This window comes from Cervus elaphus, chromosome 19, assembly GCF_910594005.1.
Source record: "Cervus elaphus chromosome 19, mCerEla1.1, whole genome shotgun sequence".
NCBI classification, from domain to species: Eukaryota; Metazoa; Chordata; class Mammalia; order Artiodactyla; family Cervidae; genus Cervus; species Cervus elaphus.
In genome coordinates this window covers 73,373,221-73,390,167 of record NC_057833.1, presented here as the reverse complement: position 1 = coordinate 73,390,167, position 16,947 = coordinate 73,373,221, and the positions used below count along the sequence as shown (strand labels likewise).

The 16,947-nt window shown below is 52.8% G+C and overlaps 1 protein-coding gene across 1 annotated transcript in view; it reads right to left on the bottom strand.

Annotated features, from left to right (window-relative positions):
• Positions 1-7,358: 7,358 nt before the first annotated feature.
• Positions 7,359-16,947, bottom strand: part of TSPEAR (thrombospondin type laminin G domain and EAR repeats) — a 149,148-nt gene continuing 139,559 nt past the window's right edge. Inside the window, exons 10-12 of the mRNA XM_043874650.1 lie at positions 11,342-11,529; positions 8,879-8,980; positions 7,359-7,977 (exon numbers count right to left, since the gene is read on the bottom strand). Of these exons, the coding sequence (XP_043730585.1) occupies positions 7,824-7,977; positions 8,879-8,980; positions 11,342-11,529 (444 nt within the window). The 3' untranslated portion in view covers positions 7,359-7,823. The remainder of the gene's footprint in view (positions 7,978-8,878; positions 8,981-11,341; positions 11,530-16,947) is intronic.

Sequence of the window (16,947 nt, the reverse complement as noted above, 5' to 3'; positions counted from 1 at the left end):
GAACCGTGTGCGGAAATCAGCACTCAGGCCCCAGAGGGCACCCTGGGCAGGCTGCCTGCTGGGAGGGGGCGGTGGCTGCGAAGGCATGTGGGCGGCGGGTACTGCCAGGCAGGGCGCCTCAGGGAATTCCCACCAGGCCCTGGCACGGTGGGTAATATTTCTATTTTCAGACAAGAAACCCAAGACTCCAAGGTCCAGGGGAAGAAATGACAGACAGGAGTTGGCTTGTGGGCAGAGTGGAGCTGGAATCCAGGCCTTCTGACACCCAGGCCTGGAAGTTCTCACTTGGGCCCTGGAGTGTTGTCAAAACAAAGAAGCGAGTCCTGGGTTTCGCCCTGGTTTGGAGAAGGGCCAGCGTCACCGGCCTCGCGGGTCCCCTCCCAGCTGTGCTGGCCAGGAGAGGGGATGCCCCTGCTGGGACCCAGGCCTGCCAGGGTCTACATCTCTACCCATGGTGACAACACTGGCCACAGAGGGCGTTGCAGGGTTGGCTCGGCTGTCAGAAGCAGCCCTGTGCCCGTCTGGGGTTCTGTGCAAAGGGCAACGGGGAGACAGTTCCCCAGAGAGACAAGCCCATGGCTGGCCTTCCCTGTGAGCCCAGCAGCTCTCAGAGGAGAGGGGCCTTCGGAGGAAGGGCTGGAAGAAGGAAGGAAGGAAGAAGCAGGAGAGAGAGATGCAGAGAGAGGGGCCGCTGGGGTGGGAGGCCGACTTGGGAGCCCACGTTAGCAGCCGACCCTCACTAACGGATGGGGCAGCCAAGGCCCGAAGCACTGATAGGGCTTTCCCAAGGCTGTCGAGCTGCTGAACGCCCAGCGGGTCTGTGACCAGGCTGCTGGGCAGCAGTGGATGGCAGAGAGACGTCCAGGAGACGCCTATGAAGCTTCCACAGCCGGGCAGTGACATGGGAGCAGTTAAGACGCTGAGAAAACCCTGAAGGAAGAACGCATTTATGTCAAGACTCAGTAACCACAGTCGCCAGACTTAGGGTTGTGGCAGGTGTGTCGCTCTCAAAACAGAGGATGCTGAGCTGTCTATCATCTGTTGAACGTCCCTTTTCTCATCAAGTCACACCGGCTCCCAGTGCCCCATCAGCCTGGGGCAGGGACCCCATGAGAATGCTCACCCTGTCTTTGTACCCTCCGCGACTCACGCCGTCCCACCCCTGACTCACTCAGACCCTTGGCAGGTCGGTAATGAGGCCCGGAGACTTCTCTGGGCAGGGTTACCTCCGTGCTGGAATTCTCTCAGGGGCCTGTCTTCTGAGATGGTGTGCAGGGTGGGCACTCAGGCCCCTCGGCACAGCTCCGAGCCACTGCCCCTGCCAGGCCCCACCAGGGCAGCCCTTCCACCCACATGGGTGAACTGGAGGGGGTCCCCTTGGGTGGGCACCCACCGTTCTGCTCCCCAGAGCACTTAGCACCCTGCTGTCTCGGCTCAGCTGGCATCCCCCTGCACCCACCTCTGGCACCAGCCAGGGTAGACTTTGCTTGGCTGGAAGGCCTGTGTCCTGCTGTCCCTGCAAGATGGTCACCAGCCTTGGAGAGCGGTGCTGCCAGAGGGCAGCCCTGCATGCAGTCAGACGGGTCCAGTTCCCTGCCAGGCTCCCCGGGCATAGCGTTCTCCCAACTTCCCGTCCTTGCCCCAGGCTGAGAAGTCGCCTTGGAATCAGAGCCAGTCAGTCTGGGCGTCACAGTGATCAGGACATCAAGACTGAGGTTTTCCACACCAGTAACTTGTAAACAGAACTGCTTCGCTCAGATTTTAACTGTTTAGCAGCCCCAGGAGAAGAAGGACCTAGGCAGGTCCCGGTCACTGCAGCCGGCCCCGGAGCGCCTGTGGTTTTACGTTGGCCAGAGGCGCTGTGGGTGTGACACTAATTTAAGTCTCTTTTGCACTGTTTGGTGGAAGGGAAGGCACAGACAGCAATTCAGGCCGGGGGGGGCGGTGGGGGGAGTGAAGAAGGCGCCACTGCCCACCGTGGTCTTGGAGGTGGAGGAAGTACTGAGACCCCAGGATGTGGGTGCTTCTCGAATCTGGAAAAGGAGGGAACGTTCACTCCTGGAGCCCCAGAAGGAACCAGCCCTGCCCCACCTTGTCTTTGGCAGTGAGACCCGGGTGGGACCCCTGACTCCAGGGCTGTGAGGCAATGCAGCCCCTGTTGTTTTAAGCCACTAAATGCGTGCTAATTCTGGCCCAGAGACACAAGTCTAAGGCAGGGGCTTCTGTGGTTTTGTAAACACACAAGTGGTGCTGGTCTGCAGTCCTGTCTCCACGGAAATGAAGTAAGACAGGTAGGGTGGGCTCAGATTCTAATATACCCTTCATGGTCAAATGAGCTCGCAACGTTCTCATGCTGATTCTAGTAGGTTCTATCAACAGAGAGACTGTCCACGGGGCATCACCCTTTGTCTTTCTCACATCCTGTCTCTCTGCCCTTTGCTCTCACCACAGAGGCCAGGACTGGCTGGACTTTGATACACAAACAGTGGTGCCACCCGGCTGCTGGGCACATCCATGATTATAATCTGAGGGCTCGACGGTCCCGTGGTAAATACCCCGCTGGCGTCTGGCCTGAGAGCTTCTTTGTTATTATGGGAATTATAGACGTGGAAGCGGGTCCCCAAGCTGGAGAACCGCTTGGAGGTTTGTTACAGAGTGAAGCCATCGCGGACCCAATGGCCCCCTCTCCCAGATGTTTACCAGGGGAAATAAACACCTGTCCACACAAATTATCCAGTGATGTTTATAGCAGCCCCAAACAGAAACAACCCCAGAGCAGATAAATAGGAAGGGTGATGGACTATTGATACGACGGACTGAAGCCACAAGCAAATGGCAAAAAGCAGCAATGAAAGCAGAGAGCCTGCAGGTGCGACAGCTAGGATGAGTGTCAGAAACACTACGCGGAGAGAGGGACACAGACAGTGCCCTTCATGGTGCCATGGGAAGGATGCTTGAGGCAGGCAGGACTTCCAGAGACAGAAAGCAGATCGCGTGGTTGTGTGTGTGTGTGAGGGGGTGACCGGAAGGGGCACAGGAGACTCCTGGGGGGTGGAAATGCTCCTGGCTTTGTTGAGGGTGGTTCCCCATATGTGTACAATTAGCAAAACTCACTGAATGGAACCCTTAAGGTTGGTGTATTTTTAATCAAATCAAATCAAATAAATCAAAATAAAATTAAGCAAAGATAAGGGCCTTTAACAAAATTAAAAATAACATTCGAGTCATGCAAAGAGCCACAGACTCTCTGAGATGCCCTTTTTCTTCCTCTGGGTTTGCTCTCACGTTGCTGGCATAGCGGATGGTTTCAAGGGTTCTTCTAATATTGACCGTCCTTCTGTGAGAGGAGAAACTGTCTTTGAGTATTACGTGTTACTGATGACTTTGACTCAGGAGCATGTGGTTTAAATCTGTAAATCTACTATCAAAAATGCAACAGGCTCAGCATTTTCTTTCCAATGGGATTTTAAGTCCAACTTTGTTCAGGAAAACTGGTAGGCAGATGACAAGGATGAGGGGCTGCTGTTGTCCACTCGTGGGTCCAGGAGCTGTGCTGGGGCCACAGGGCACCCACGTCACGTCGCTGTGGTGTCGCCTGAGGGAGGTGGGTCCTCTAGGGACTAAGGTTGAGGGGATTCAGTAACTGGCTAAGTTAAAACAGTGAGTGAGAGAACTGGGGTGGTCACTCTGCTCAGTCTGACAGGAAAGCCGTTCTCTTCACAGTCCTGCCGGACTGGGTCTTCTCAGCAGTGAACACTTGGAGCCCTGCTTTGGGGGTGGGGATGGGAGCCCCTGGAGCACCTGCTCTGAAGTTCCAGAGGCGGAGTGGGCATGAATGAGTTAACAAGCATGAGCGTCTGCATTTCTGCAGATGCTGTTCATTGAGGTAGGCAGGTGAGAGTGAAGGGAGTGTTCTGCGCACTGCGTAGGGTGTGGTGGACTGGCTCTGGTCACGGGCCTGGGAGGTCTCTCTGAGGGGCGACGAAGCTAAGGACAGGCAGGTCAGCCTGAGGAAGGAATGGGCTGGGCGGGACAGGGGAGGCAGCCGGGCAGTTGTTCAGGGCCTGGAGGTCACCTGGGACTCTGGGTTCTCTAGCCACTGGAGGGTGTAAGCATGGCTGGGACTGTGTGGTCATGTGTGCGGCTCCGGCCCGGGCAGCTGGTACACAGTGAACACTTTGAGTGTGAGCAGATGCCACGGCTGCCCAGACCCTTGGGCAGCACCAAGCTTCAGCTCTGAGCCTGAACTGCCCAGACACGGCTCCTGTCCAGAAGGGGTGTGCACGCGTGTGCATTTGCGTAGGAGCTTGTGAGCGTGTCAGCATATGTGGGGGATGTGTGCACGTGTGGGGATGTGTGTGTGTGTGTGTGTGTGGCAGAGGCTGGGGCTATGTTGGTGGTGGTGAGATTAACGACATTAATGCCTACAGGAAATGTCCAGCAACCCCAAGGCAGGACTGCTGACCACGGTGAAAACAAGACAACTTTGCCAGCAATTCTGCCCTGACAGATTGAGAAGTAGGTAAAGTCCGGTCTGGTGGGGCTGATGGAAGAGGTGCAATTCACACATCTGGTCACCCTTCTGCTAGGTCAGGTTTCAGGGAGGGGAGCCCTGAAGGTAAGGAGAAGGTGCAAAAACTGCCACAGACAGTATTTCTCCAGGAAATCATGACCCTGAGGAAGGAACCGCAAAGAAAAGCAATTTGTGCAAAGATGTTCTTGAAGTGTTGTTTATCACAGTAAAGGCTGTTGAATCTCCATGGATTAACAAAAGATGACCAGGCCAGCAAATTCCCGGATATTCCCTCAAAGCATGCAACATAGTTGTCAAAATGACAAGGATGTGGCCACATCACAGAGCATGCTAACTCCCGGGAGCCGCACGTGCCTTGGGAATGTTTATCAATGGGACAGATGCTCGAGAGCTGACTTGAAAAGATATAATACTGGCATGCTGTCTGCGGTCATTCCCCCTGTGGTTTGCACTTATAACGCAAACAGATCTTGATTGATGCGTTCTGTTTCCACCCACCAGAGCAGAGATAAGATATTGTCGGAGCCACAGTGGCACTGCTTGGCCAGGACAAAACCCCGAGCGGGGACAGAAGGCTGTTGCTCCCTCTGTGTTGCTGCTGTGCTGGTGACATCAGTGTCCGTCGTCTGCCTCCTCCCTCCCCGGGCACCAGATGGGCATCTGGATCACCCAGGGGGAGAGAAGCCGCTTAGGTGGGTGCTTCTGGAGTGTGGACAGTCCCCAGTGGGCCCCTCTCCTATAGACAAACCCGGGAATGGGAGCAAACACAGCTGTCCTGACTCTTGGGCACCTTGGCCCATTTAGGCATTTTGTTCTTGGGGGGCGGATTGGGGGCTCTCCAGGGAAACAGTGCGTGGAGAGAAGATGCTGGCAGGGTTGGTTCAGGGGATTGTGGAGGCTGCTGAGCCACAGACCTGCAGGGAGGAGGGCCTGGTGGAAATCCAGGTAGCCGACAGGCAGTGCCAGGTCTAGTGTGGCCTCCTAGGGAGCCCCCATGCTCAGGGAGGCCCCCACACCACAGAGGGTGAGCCCTTTATCCAGAGCCCATGGATTTAATGTTCATGTCACCAGACACACAAAAGCCAACCATCCCTGGCGTGGAGATGGGTCTGAGGCCCGCTGTGCTCCTGGCCCAGATGGCCTCCCCTCTCCTGTGAGGGTGCCCTGGCTCTGGGGGCACTTCCAGGGCCCACCTGCAGAAGGACCACTGAGACATGACACATCGTGGACCCCAGCCCCCAGCCGACCCTGCCTGAGGCTGCATGCCTCCAAGCCCTGGACCCTCCTCTTGTCCCTCCCACAACTGCTCAGGCCTGGCCTCAGATCCAGTTAAAATCAGAACCCTTAGCAGACCCCCACACCCCTCTCAGGGAGGCTGGGCGACTGAGCATCAGAATCAAAACAGGATGCCCGCTTGGATCTGAACCTCAGATAAACACCAAATACCCCTTTACTACACAATTTTTAAAAAAGCGTTCATTGTTTATCTGCAATTCAAGCTTAACTGGGGAGCCTACATTTTTCTCTGGTACCCATGACCCAACCTCCCTGCACCAGCAGACCCATAGCCCTTCTGCCCAGCCCATGAGGCCCCCAGCTGCCCAGGGCAGGGACCAAGCCAGGTCTTAGGGACAATGACAGCAAGGGGATGTGGATCCAGCAGGTGCCCGGGGGCGGCAGGAGCAGAGCCTGACTTGCATGCAGGCACATCCTTTTTCCTAGTACTGAGTGTATATAAGGGGTGGGGGTTCTTTGCCCTGGGAATTACCCTGGGGGCATCCTAGCCACAGGACTTCTCTCTCACACAGGGCCCCTGGCCTGCACCCCTTCTCACCCTCCACTCTGCCATTCTCCCAGGCAGGGGACATCCTTGACCAAGGTCAACCTCAGCCTCTCCAAGGCACATGGCTGACCTGCTGGCTTGGAGTAGTCTCTAGAAAAATCCCTGCTTTGGGAAACGAAGAGGGTCCCAGTTACGATCCTGAGACTCCAAATCTGGCCTGGATGGAGGGGGAGCAGATGCACACAGATTCCTTCTTGGGTGGTTAGGCTGACACAGTTCTCACCTGCAGCTGACCACAGGCAGCCAGGACTCCCATTGGCTGTGTGATCCTGTGCAAGAACCAGTGAGAATTTGAGATGGAAATAGCAGAGCGTTAAACCAAGCATGGGGCCTTCCTGCCGCTGAGGTCTTGGCTCCCACAACCCATCTTAGAACAGGTGGGCCTGGGTGATGGAACAGGCCTGTCTTGGCTACCACCCTGTGGTCTGGACCCCAAGGGCCTTCCCAGCAAATCTCCTGGCATGCAGGATTTCCTTTCCACCCAGGGGGCTTCCTGGTGGTGATGGCACCTCCATCCTCCTCCCCAGGTCCCCAGGCTATTGCCATGTCACACCTGGCATCCATCTCTAGGAGGCTGGAAGCCCTCGCCCAGTGGAGGGTCAGGAGTTGGACACGGGAGGAGCTGGGCAAGTGCTGGCCCCAAGGAGGCATTCCAAGTCCACCTGGCACACCCACAAGGCCGTGTGGAGCCCAGGGAGGCCTGCCTGGATGCAGAGGCATGAGGGTCCATCTGCCAGGCGTCTCCCATGGGAGAGAGAGAGACTGGACCCACGCCACGCATGCTTGGGATTCCTGACCTGACCCTACCCCACCGCATTCGTGGGAAAACTGAGGCTGGAGGAAGATGCTCCTGCAGAGAGAGGCGTGCTGGTGACCAGGGATGCAAGGGTACATCAGGCCGAGGTGGCCAAGTGAGTGCTGTGGCCCTGGGCTGCACTCGCTGGGGGTCTAGTTCCCACCAGAAACACACAGACACAGCAGTACTTTTTGTAAGAAGCATCATAAATATATTTCAGTATAGACAGAACACAATAAATAGCTGGTACAAATATGTGAGGCAGCACGAAGCCGGTCCCTGCATCAGGGCTCCCCAGCCAGAGCTGAGTGTCTGGTTACGTGGTGGACACGGTGGGAAGGTGACCAGGCCCTGCTGTTTTTGAGGTAAAACTTTGTATGAACTTTTCCTTTAAAGCAAAATCCCTGCAGGACAGCAGACTTGCAGGAGCAGCTCTGGTCTTCAGCTTGGATGCTCACAGAGCCACCTGTCTGGTCACCACAGTTGTCTAGGTGATGATGTCGCAGCTGGACAAGGGCCAGAGAAAGCGAGTTGGTGGCTCTGGAAGCCACAACTTCTCCCACTTGTCCCACTCCCCAGAGGTTTTTGGGGTTCCTGGTGGGGTTCTGGGGTGTGGCCACGCAGGTCTAGCTCCGGGGGTTCTGAGCCCATCACCCCGTCCTCAGCTTCAGCACCCGGGACAGCGGTTCCTTGGCGCTGGAGTAGACCAGGTAGGAGCCGGCCGCCGTGCGGAAGGCCTCCCAGTCCCTGCAGCCGAAGGTTGGGAGGCTGTGCACGGCCACGAAGCCTTCATACCCCTGCCACCTGTGGGGAGAGATGCCATCAGCTTCCAGGCTGGGACACTGGCCCCAGGGAGAGGAGTGAGTGTCTGGGCTGCTCCCTCTCCCTGAGGCTCCCACCCCACCCTTCCCTGACCCTCGCCAGGGTCCCACCTGCCTTTCCCACCCCTCATAGCATGAGGGTCCGTGCATCCCAGCCCCCAAACCTCCCCAGGTTCCAGTTGTGGGGAGCTGGGCCAGGAGGGGCCTTAGCGTGTAAAGAGGGAAACTGAGACCCGGAAAGGGGAACCTGCCCTGTCCAAGACGATTCAAGATCATCCTGGAATTTCTAGATAACTGAGAAACTTAGATCAGCAGTAAAAACATTAGAAATACAGAGGCAAAGGTGCTTTTATTTGCAGACATAGTTATACTTCTAGAACTCCCATAAGACATTTCTTTAGAAAACTATTAAAACTAATAAGATACTGTGGTTGCATGACCAGACACAACAATTGATTGTGACACACAGATGAAAATGGACATGTGCTTACAATACTCGGAAAACTCCTGGAAAGGAAGGTCGTGAGAACGCCATGGTGCCTCTAAGACGAAGTGTAAAATTTTACTGAAGGACACGTGAAAAATAGAGAGATCTACCACAGCCTTGGATGGAAACGTTTAATAGTATAGCACACTAATAACTCTAACATTAGTGTATCCTCTCTCTGCATCTCCAGCCAGAACCCAAAGTTGTGTCAGCAGGGCTAGCGGTCACCTAGCTGAACCGGGGGCCTGACTCAGACTCAGCCCGCACTCAGGTGCACACAGTGCTAGCTGACCCACGGGGCTCCAGGACCTGTGACTCGCTCAGAGCCTGTGGTCATTCATGGGGAAGGTGGGCCACCCAGGTGAACCGAGGTGTCTAGCAGGGGCATGGCCTTTACCTGTAAATAATACTGTTTACCGAGAAGGTATTTCCATCAAAGGAGTTTGCAACCACCAGGAAATAGTCTTCTCCCACCGAGAAGAACTCCCAGTCCAGAGCACTGCGGGAGCAAGTGAGCAGAATTAGGACCTGGAGATGCTGCCTGGGGACTTGGGGGTTGGTATCCGGCTGTTTCTCCCCCTAATCTCAGGATTCAGGGGGCTAGGTCCCACCTCCAAAATCCACAGAAGGAGGAGCAGTTTCCTCAGTCATACAACCAGTTGGTCTATTCCAGGGAAATGCAAATTAGTTGTTCACTTTTTAAACTTAAAAAATTTAATTGTAATAAAATACATATAACACAAAACTTTCTATTTTATTCATTTTTAAATGGACATTTAAGCTTAGTGGCATTGGGTATCTTCACACTGACACGCAACCATCACCACATCCATCTCCAGAATTTCTCCATCTTCCAAACTGAAGCTTTGTCCCCAGGAAACACTCACTCCCCATCCCCTCTCCCAGCCCCTGGCCCCCACCATCTACTTCTTGTCCCTACGGATCTGCAACTCCAGGGACTTCGGGTAAGTGAATCACAAAATATTTGTCTTTCTGTGTCTGGCTTATGTCACTGAGCATAATATCAAGGTTCCTCCGTGGTGTCAGGTGTCAGGATGTCCTTTTTTGAGGCTGAACAATATTCTACTGTAAAAATGGACCACATTCTTCTGTCTATGGACACTCAAGCTACAAGGGTGAACACTGAAGCTCTGAACATGGATGCAAAAGTTGTTCACTTGGAAGAGGTTGAAATAGAGGAACTGTCCTAAACTCGTGGCCACTCCCTAAAAGTCTGCAGCGCCCCCTGGAGGCGAGAACTTGAGGACACTGGCTGTGAGGTCACCCTTCACATGCTTCTTTCCTGACTCCAGTTCAGTTCAGGTGCCAGCAGGGTCTGCTGACGTAGAGACGTCCCCCTAAATTTGGAAGTTGTGGTTCTTACTGCAAACAGGCCACTGCATCCTGTTTTCAACAAACGCCCCTGAACTTGCTAAGGGTGAGTCTGTGCTCAGAGACATCTTAGTTCTTAGGGATCTGACAGAGGGCTTCTGGGAAGGACATCTTAGAGTCCTGTCTATCCCAGGAGGCCAACCTGGGCATCAGCCGTGGTCCCTAGTAACCGCTCTAATTACTGCACGCCCACTTTACAGATAAGGAAACTGAGGCTGCAGCCTTGCAGGAGTCGCTCAGATGCCCAAGGCCAGGCCAGTGAATCTGCATCCAGAGGCCTCAGGGTTATGGCTTGTTCAGACAGCACACAGTCACACTCTCTTGGTTGATACTCACCCCGGGTTCCTTCTCAGTGGGGCATTGAGGGCACTGGCCTAGAGCTCCAACAGAACCCTGGGCATGAGACGGCCACAGAGGTACCTGGGGACATGCAGGGGGGCAAGGCCAGTGGGGGCCCTGGGGCTCCTGACTCTTCCTTCTTCTGTTATCTGGAATCCTGTCTCGGCCACTTCCAGCCATGGCCAGTTGTGATTCATCATTAAAAAAAAGTGGTGACTGTGGCCACGCTCACTGAGGGGTTTCATGCAGTGTGGCATGGGTGGGGGCGCTAGCATAGCCGTGTGGTCCCACGTGCAGTATTCTGCCAACGGTAACTGGTTCTGGAACCAAGGCCCATGGCCTTGCTTTTGCAACAAAATGTTGACTGCACCGTCTTCCCCCATGGCTCGCATCAGAAGCTGCTGGGGCTTAACCCAGTAGGAAATCAAGGTCTGGCATGACTTCCAAATCATTAGGGCAGCAAGTCTGCTGACAGTAACGTGAAGCATATTTTTAATCCTTCAGAACCACACCATTTGGTCGAATGGTGGAAATAGACAAATACCATCAGCTGATGAAAGGTAAACAAAGTGTGATAAACACAGTGGAATATTACTCAATCATTAAAAGAGTGAGGCACTAAGATACAACGTGGATGAACCTTGAAAACATGACAAGTAAAAGAAGCCAGACACATTTTGATGCAATGTCCAGATGGGGAAACCCAGAGGGACAGAAAGTAGGCTGGTGGGTCCCAGGGGCTGCAGAAGTCGGGGCAATAACAGCTGAGGGGTGGGGTTTCTTTTCAAGGTAATGAATATGTTCTAAAGTCACTGCGGAAATGGTTGTACACATATGCAAATTTCATTTAAAAAAAACCTACAAAACTAAATTCTAAAAAAACAAGCACGCGAGCCACAGCTTTTAAAAGCAGTTAGAGTCAAGGCTACAGCAGGAGCCGGGGTCACTCAGCTGGCCGTGTGGAAGGTCTGCGGGCGTGGACAGCGAGGCCGCTTCACACCTGTGGGCAGGGCGGTGGGCACCGCGGACCCATAGATGCTCAGGTGCGTGCCCTGCGGTCTGGGCGGCTTCGGAGGTCGTAGGACCGGGGCCCCTGGATCCCCGCCCCGGCCGCCCGCCACCCGCGTACCTGCAAGTGCGGATCTCCTGGAAGCGGACGAACGTCTGCGCGGTGACGTTCAGCTCGTATATGACCGAGTTGATGACGTAGGAGTCGTTCTGCACGCGCATCTCGACGTCGTAGCGGTGACTGTTCGCCACGGCGAGGAAGACCCTCTCCCCAATGTAGAAAACCTCCCAGTCTGCGGCGCCAAACGTCTGGGACCGTGAGAGGGAAGCCGAGAGCATGCTGTGGGCAGAGACCCTCAGGATGGCCACCCACGCGGCTCCAGCCTCTGCGCTCCGGGGGTCAAGCAGGCGCCCCTCCTGAGGGCGCTGTCCTTTCCCAGCCTCCTCCAAGGCCAGTCAAAGGCCCATCTGCCTAGAGAGCTTCTTACCACCTGTGCTGCCCCTTCCCCAGGCCCCAGTGTGCCCTGGAAGAGGCCCAACTGCTATAACACCTCTTCCAGGGAGCCCTCTCTGCTCCCTCCAGTTATGAACTCAGAAGCAACATCTAGGTGCCTCCTGAGTTACTTACTACACACTCTCCCTGGCCTGAGGTTGTCCTCTGGCTCTCTGGACAGCCCCATCTTGTGTAGGCTACTCCTCCAAAATCACTCATCAACCTGGAGGGTGAAGTGTGCATGGGCCCATGGGGCTGGACTTACACGAATGGCCGGCTGCCAAGCCTTGGCTGCAGACCTCAAACTGCATGAGCTGATTTACACGTGGGCCCACCAGGAGGTTTATGACCAGCATCTCTGGGATGCTGGGCTGGGAGTGCATGGGGAAGGGGAGGACCCGACGAGTCCAGGTCTATCCCTGTTCTGAGAAACAAAGGAGTGACCACACCAGATGGCAGCTTCAGTGGGGGGGATAACACGGCAGCTCCCCGAAACAGGGGCCTGTGGTTGGTGGAACTGTGCAAAAGCTCCTGAGGACTCCAAACCACAGCCTGACGAGGCTGCTGGGGCCTGAGTTCCTGTGTCAGCACAAAGGGGTTGACTCTGTCTGTTCCCATAAGCAGGTGAGGGCTGCGGCAGTTCTGATGGACACTTTGCATTGAAATTGTCTTTAAATGTTTTGCCTCTTGACTTTTGACTTGTGATACTGGTGGAGAGACCGACCTGCCTGTTGGTAATAATCATAAACTCTGGATACAATCAGAGAAGGAAATGGCAACCTACTCCAGTATTCTTGCAGGGAAAATTCCACGGACAGAGGAGACTGGTGGGCTATAGTCCCATGGGGTCACAAAGAGTCAGACACAACTGAAGTGACTAAGCACTGGATACAATACTTAAAAATGTACACAATGGCTTGAAGTTTCTGGAGAAGGGCCAAGGGCAGGCAGAAAGTGGAGGGGAGATGATGGCCCTTGAACGCATGTTTGTCTGACTCTCCCTCTGAGGACATTCCTGGTCTTGTGGCATATGGGCTTGACACTCAAGTAGAGGCAGCAGCCTGGCTGGACACAGACCTTGAACTGCATGAGCTGATTTACACATGGGCCCACGTGTAAATAAAAGGACATTTATGACCAGCATCTCTGGGATGCTGGGGTGGGAGTGCATGGGGAAGGGGAGGACCAGACGAGTCCAGATCCAAGGTTAGGGTTTGGGGCTTGCAGAGTGTCTAGAAACCAAAGGAGACTAGCCTAGGAAGGAGGAACTCTCAGTAGGGGGAGGCCCCAGTATCTCCTTATTAACTTCTCTCAAGTCCATTTTAGCTCCTGAAGTGCATACACAGGGGACAGGACCCCAGGGACCCAGAGACAAACAACAGCTGGGCAGCTGGAGGAACTGACCAGAGAGTTAGACAGCAGGGGAACCAGCAGGTAAATGTGACCTATGATCAGGAGAAGAAACAGCAAGTAGAAATAGATTGACACAGCACAAATACTGGAGTGAACAGACACAAACTTTATAGTAACTGTGATCAGAACCTATAGGCAAATATGTATGTAATCAACAATAAGATGGGGAGATTTGGAGAGTTATGAAAACTCTAAAAGGAGGCAAATAGAAATCCTGTACCTGAAAAGCAAAATGCCTGTATTCACAAATCTATTGCATGGGATCCAAAGCTACCTAGACAATCGAGAAGAAAGGATCTATGAACTAGAAGATACACCAATAGAAATTATCTGATTTGAAGCACAGAAGGGGGGGAATGTTTACAATGAAAGTAAACGGAGCCTCAGTGATAATATAACACAGTCTAGTGCATGAAGCTAGGACAAACCTAGACAGCTTATTAAAAAACAGAGACATTACTTTGCTGACAAAGGTCTATATAATCAAAGTTATGGTTTTTTCAGTAGTCATGTATGGATGTGAGAGTTGGACCATAATGAAGGCTGAGCACTGAAGAAATGCTGCTTCTGAGTTGTGTTAGAGAAGAGTCTTGAGAGTCCCTTGGACTGCAAGGAGATCAAACCAGTCAATCCTAAAGGAAATCAATCCTGAATATTCATTGGAAGGACTGATGCTGAAATTGAAGTTCCAATACTTTGGCTGCCTGATGAGAAGAGCCAACTCATTGGAAAAGACGATTCTGGGAAAGACAAGGCAGGAGGGGAAGGGGGCAACAGAGTATGAGATGGTTGGATGACATCACTGACTCAATGGACATGAGTTTGAGTAAACTCCGGGAGATGGTGATGAACAGGGAAACCTGGAGTGCTGCCGTTCATGGAGTCACAAAGAGTTGGACATGACTTAGTGACTGAATAGCAACAACAATGTGCATGTAATTGGATCACAGAAGGAAAGGAAAGGAGAATGAGGCAGAAAAACATTTAAGTAAATGTTGGCTAAAATTTCCCCAAATATGATTAAAACCACCAAACCACAGATCCAAGATCAGAGACCCCAAACAGAATAAATACACCCCCCCCCCATAACCTCAACACATCATATTAAATAAGGATAGACAGAGAAGATTGCAGAAGCAGCCAGAGGAAAAAGACATTTGCTATAGGGAAACAGTGGTACCAAAGGTACCCAACTTCTCATCAGAAACAGCTGAAGCTCGATGTCAATGGAAAAACATCTTTAAAGGAAATGAAAGAAAACCATGAACCCAGAATTCCACAACCAGTGAAAACATCCTTCACTGTAAAGTTACTTTCAGATACAAGTGATAGAATGAACTTCCAGCAGACCTGCTTTACAAGCAGTCCTGAAGGAAGCTACAGAGGGTGAAACTCTACAAGGAGCACAGTGTCTGCAAGAAGCACGCAGAGGGCGCTGGAAACGGTGAGCTGGGTGTCAAGACAACTCACTGTTTACAGCAAACAAGAGGACAAGCTGCGGAGCTCATACCCTAAGTAGACATGTGAGTTTATACATGCTCCCCATAGCCCAATGGACAGGTAAGGATAAATGAGATCATGTAGTTGTAAGGTTATCACATTATATGTAAAGTATAATATTAATTCAAAGATAGATTGTACACGTGAAACTAACACAACATTATTAGTCAACTATACTCCAATATAAATTTTAAAATTTTTTAAAACTTGAATTGAACATATTAACACAAGGCCTTCCCTCGTAGCTCAGACAGTAAAGCATCTGCCTGCAATACAGGAGACCTGAGTTCAATTCCTGGGTTGGGAAGACCCCCTGGAGACGGAAATGGCAACCCACTTCAGTATTCTTGCCTGGAGAATTCCATGGACAGAGGAGCCTGGAGGGCTACAGTCCATGGGATTGCAAAGAGTCAGACACGACTGAGCGACTGACACACACATGGTTAATTAAAAAATAAAAAATAGATTGCAGTGTGGACACGGGGTGGGGCAGAGGAGTATGAGATGAGTTGGGAGATTAGGATTGATATATATATACACCACCATGCACAAAAAAGATACCTAGTGGGAAGCTGCCGTATTGCACATGGAGCTCAGCTTGATGCTCTGCGATGACCTAGTTCAGTGGGATGGGGGTGGGAGGTCTAAGAGGGAAGGGATATATGTATACCACAGCTGATTGACTTCCTGGTACAGCAGAAAATAACAACAGTGTAAAGCAATTATAGTCCAGTCAAAAATAGATTGCAGTTAGTTTAACATGTATATTGTGATGGCTGAAGCACACAATTACACAACAAACTGAATTAATACAAAAAAGAGGGGATAGAAGGCTATGGATATGACAAAGAACTTGTTTTATACCTAATGTATAAGGAACTCCTACATATCAATAATGACAGGCAAAAAAATGAAAGTATGGGCAAAGACTTGAATATGCATTTTGCGAAAGGGACTCTGGCAAACCAGCAGGTGGGTGGACATGTGCCATCGTTAGTTACCAGGGTACTGTGACTTAAAAACCACACGGTGGTGCTGCTTCACACCTTGTAAGAAAGACTAAAAATACAGACAAAACCGGGTGTTGGCTAGAGTGTGGGATGACTGGCACTCACGCTGTTTTGGGGAGTGTATAAAATGGTAGAGCTGTTTTGGAAAACCGCTTGGCAATTTCTTAAGAAGTTAAACATCCGCCTACCTCATGGCCTAGAATTCCACTCCTAGGGTTTTTACTCAAGAAAAGTAAAAACAATTTGCCCACAGAAAGCCATGTATGAGATGCCTTTAGTAGAATTATTCATAATAATGAAAATCTGGAAACAGCTCAGGTCGTACAAAGAATTGAGCCTTAGAAGCCACACAGCGATCAGTTTCTGGACCCGGCTGCTTCCTGGGGACACGTGCCTACCCCGAGGTAGGCAGTCCTGGCCGGCCAAAGCTGGTCACCGCGATGTCCAACGATGCTGGAGGGACCATTGCATTCCCAGCCCACGTGGGAAGGGGCCCTGTCTTCCTTGACTCCGACCGGCGGGGGACAGGTACCCCGCCAGCCGCTCGCTTGGTGTTTTCTCCACTAACAGCAGAGGGCGCGGTTGCCCGTTCTACCGCCCGGTGCGCGGAGGCCGGGCCACCACCGCCTCCCGCACCCCACCCCACCCCCGCCCCGCGGCCGAGGGTCGCGGGGGCCGAGAAACAGGCTTGGGCCCATCCGAGGGTCGGAAATAAGGGCGCTCAAGCTAAAAGAGTGACTCACAGGACAAGGACAGGGACCAGGGCACCTGGCGTCGCCGACCCTGCCGGACCAGGAGCTGGGCTGAGGCCTTCCTGGGTTAGCACCCTTTCCTCACCGCGGGTTGGAGGTGGCACTATTTCTGTCCCCTGGGGCAACGTCGCAACTTCTGAGCTGGGGGGACCCTTGGGCCCGTGGGGCCTCCAGCCTCATCAGAGGACCGACGTTAGAGACTCACAAGACTGTGCAGAGTGACACACACGTGCCAGCCCAACCAGGTTGCAGAAACCACGGGAGTGGCCAGACTGTGAATTGCTGGTTCTGCCCTACCCTTTGCTGATGAGACCACCGCAGTGGGAAACGCACACGCACGCACACACCTGCACGCACCCATGTATACACGTGCACACACCTGCATGGATGCGATTTTACACACAATCCTGCACGCATGCATCTGTATACATGTGCACATAACTGCAAGCGCCCACATGCACACACCTGCACATGTACACACCCACACGGAACAAGCGGCCAGGGCTGGTCTGAGAAGGGGTCTCCCCCAGATCACCAGAGCTTCCTTTCAGCTCGGAGC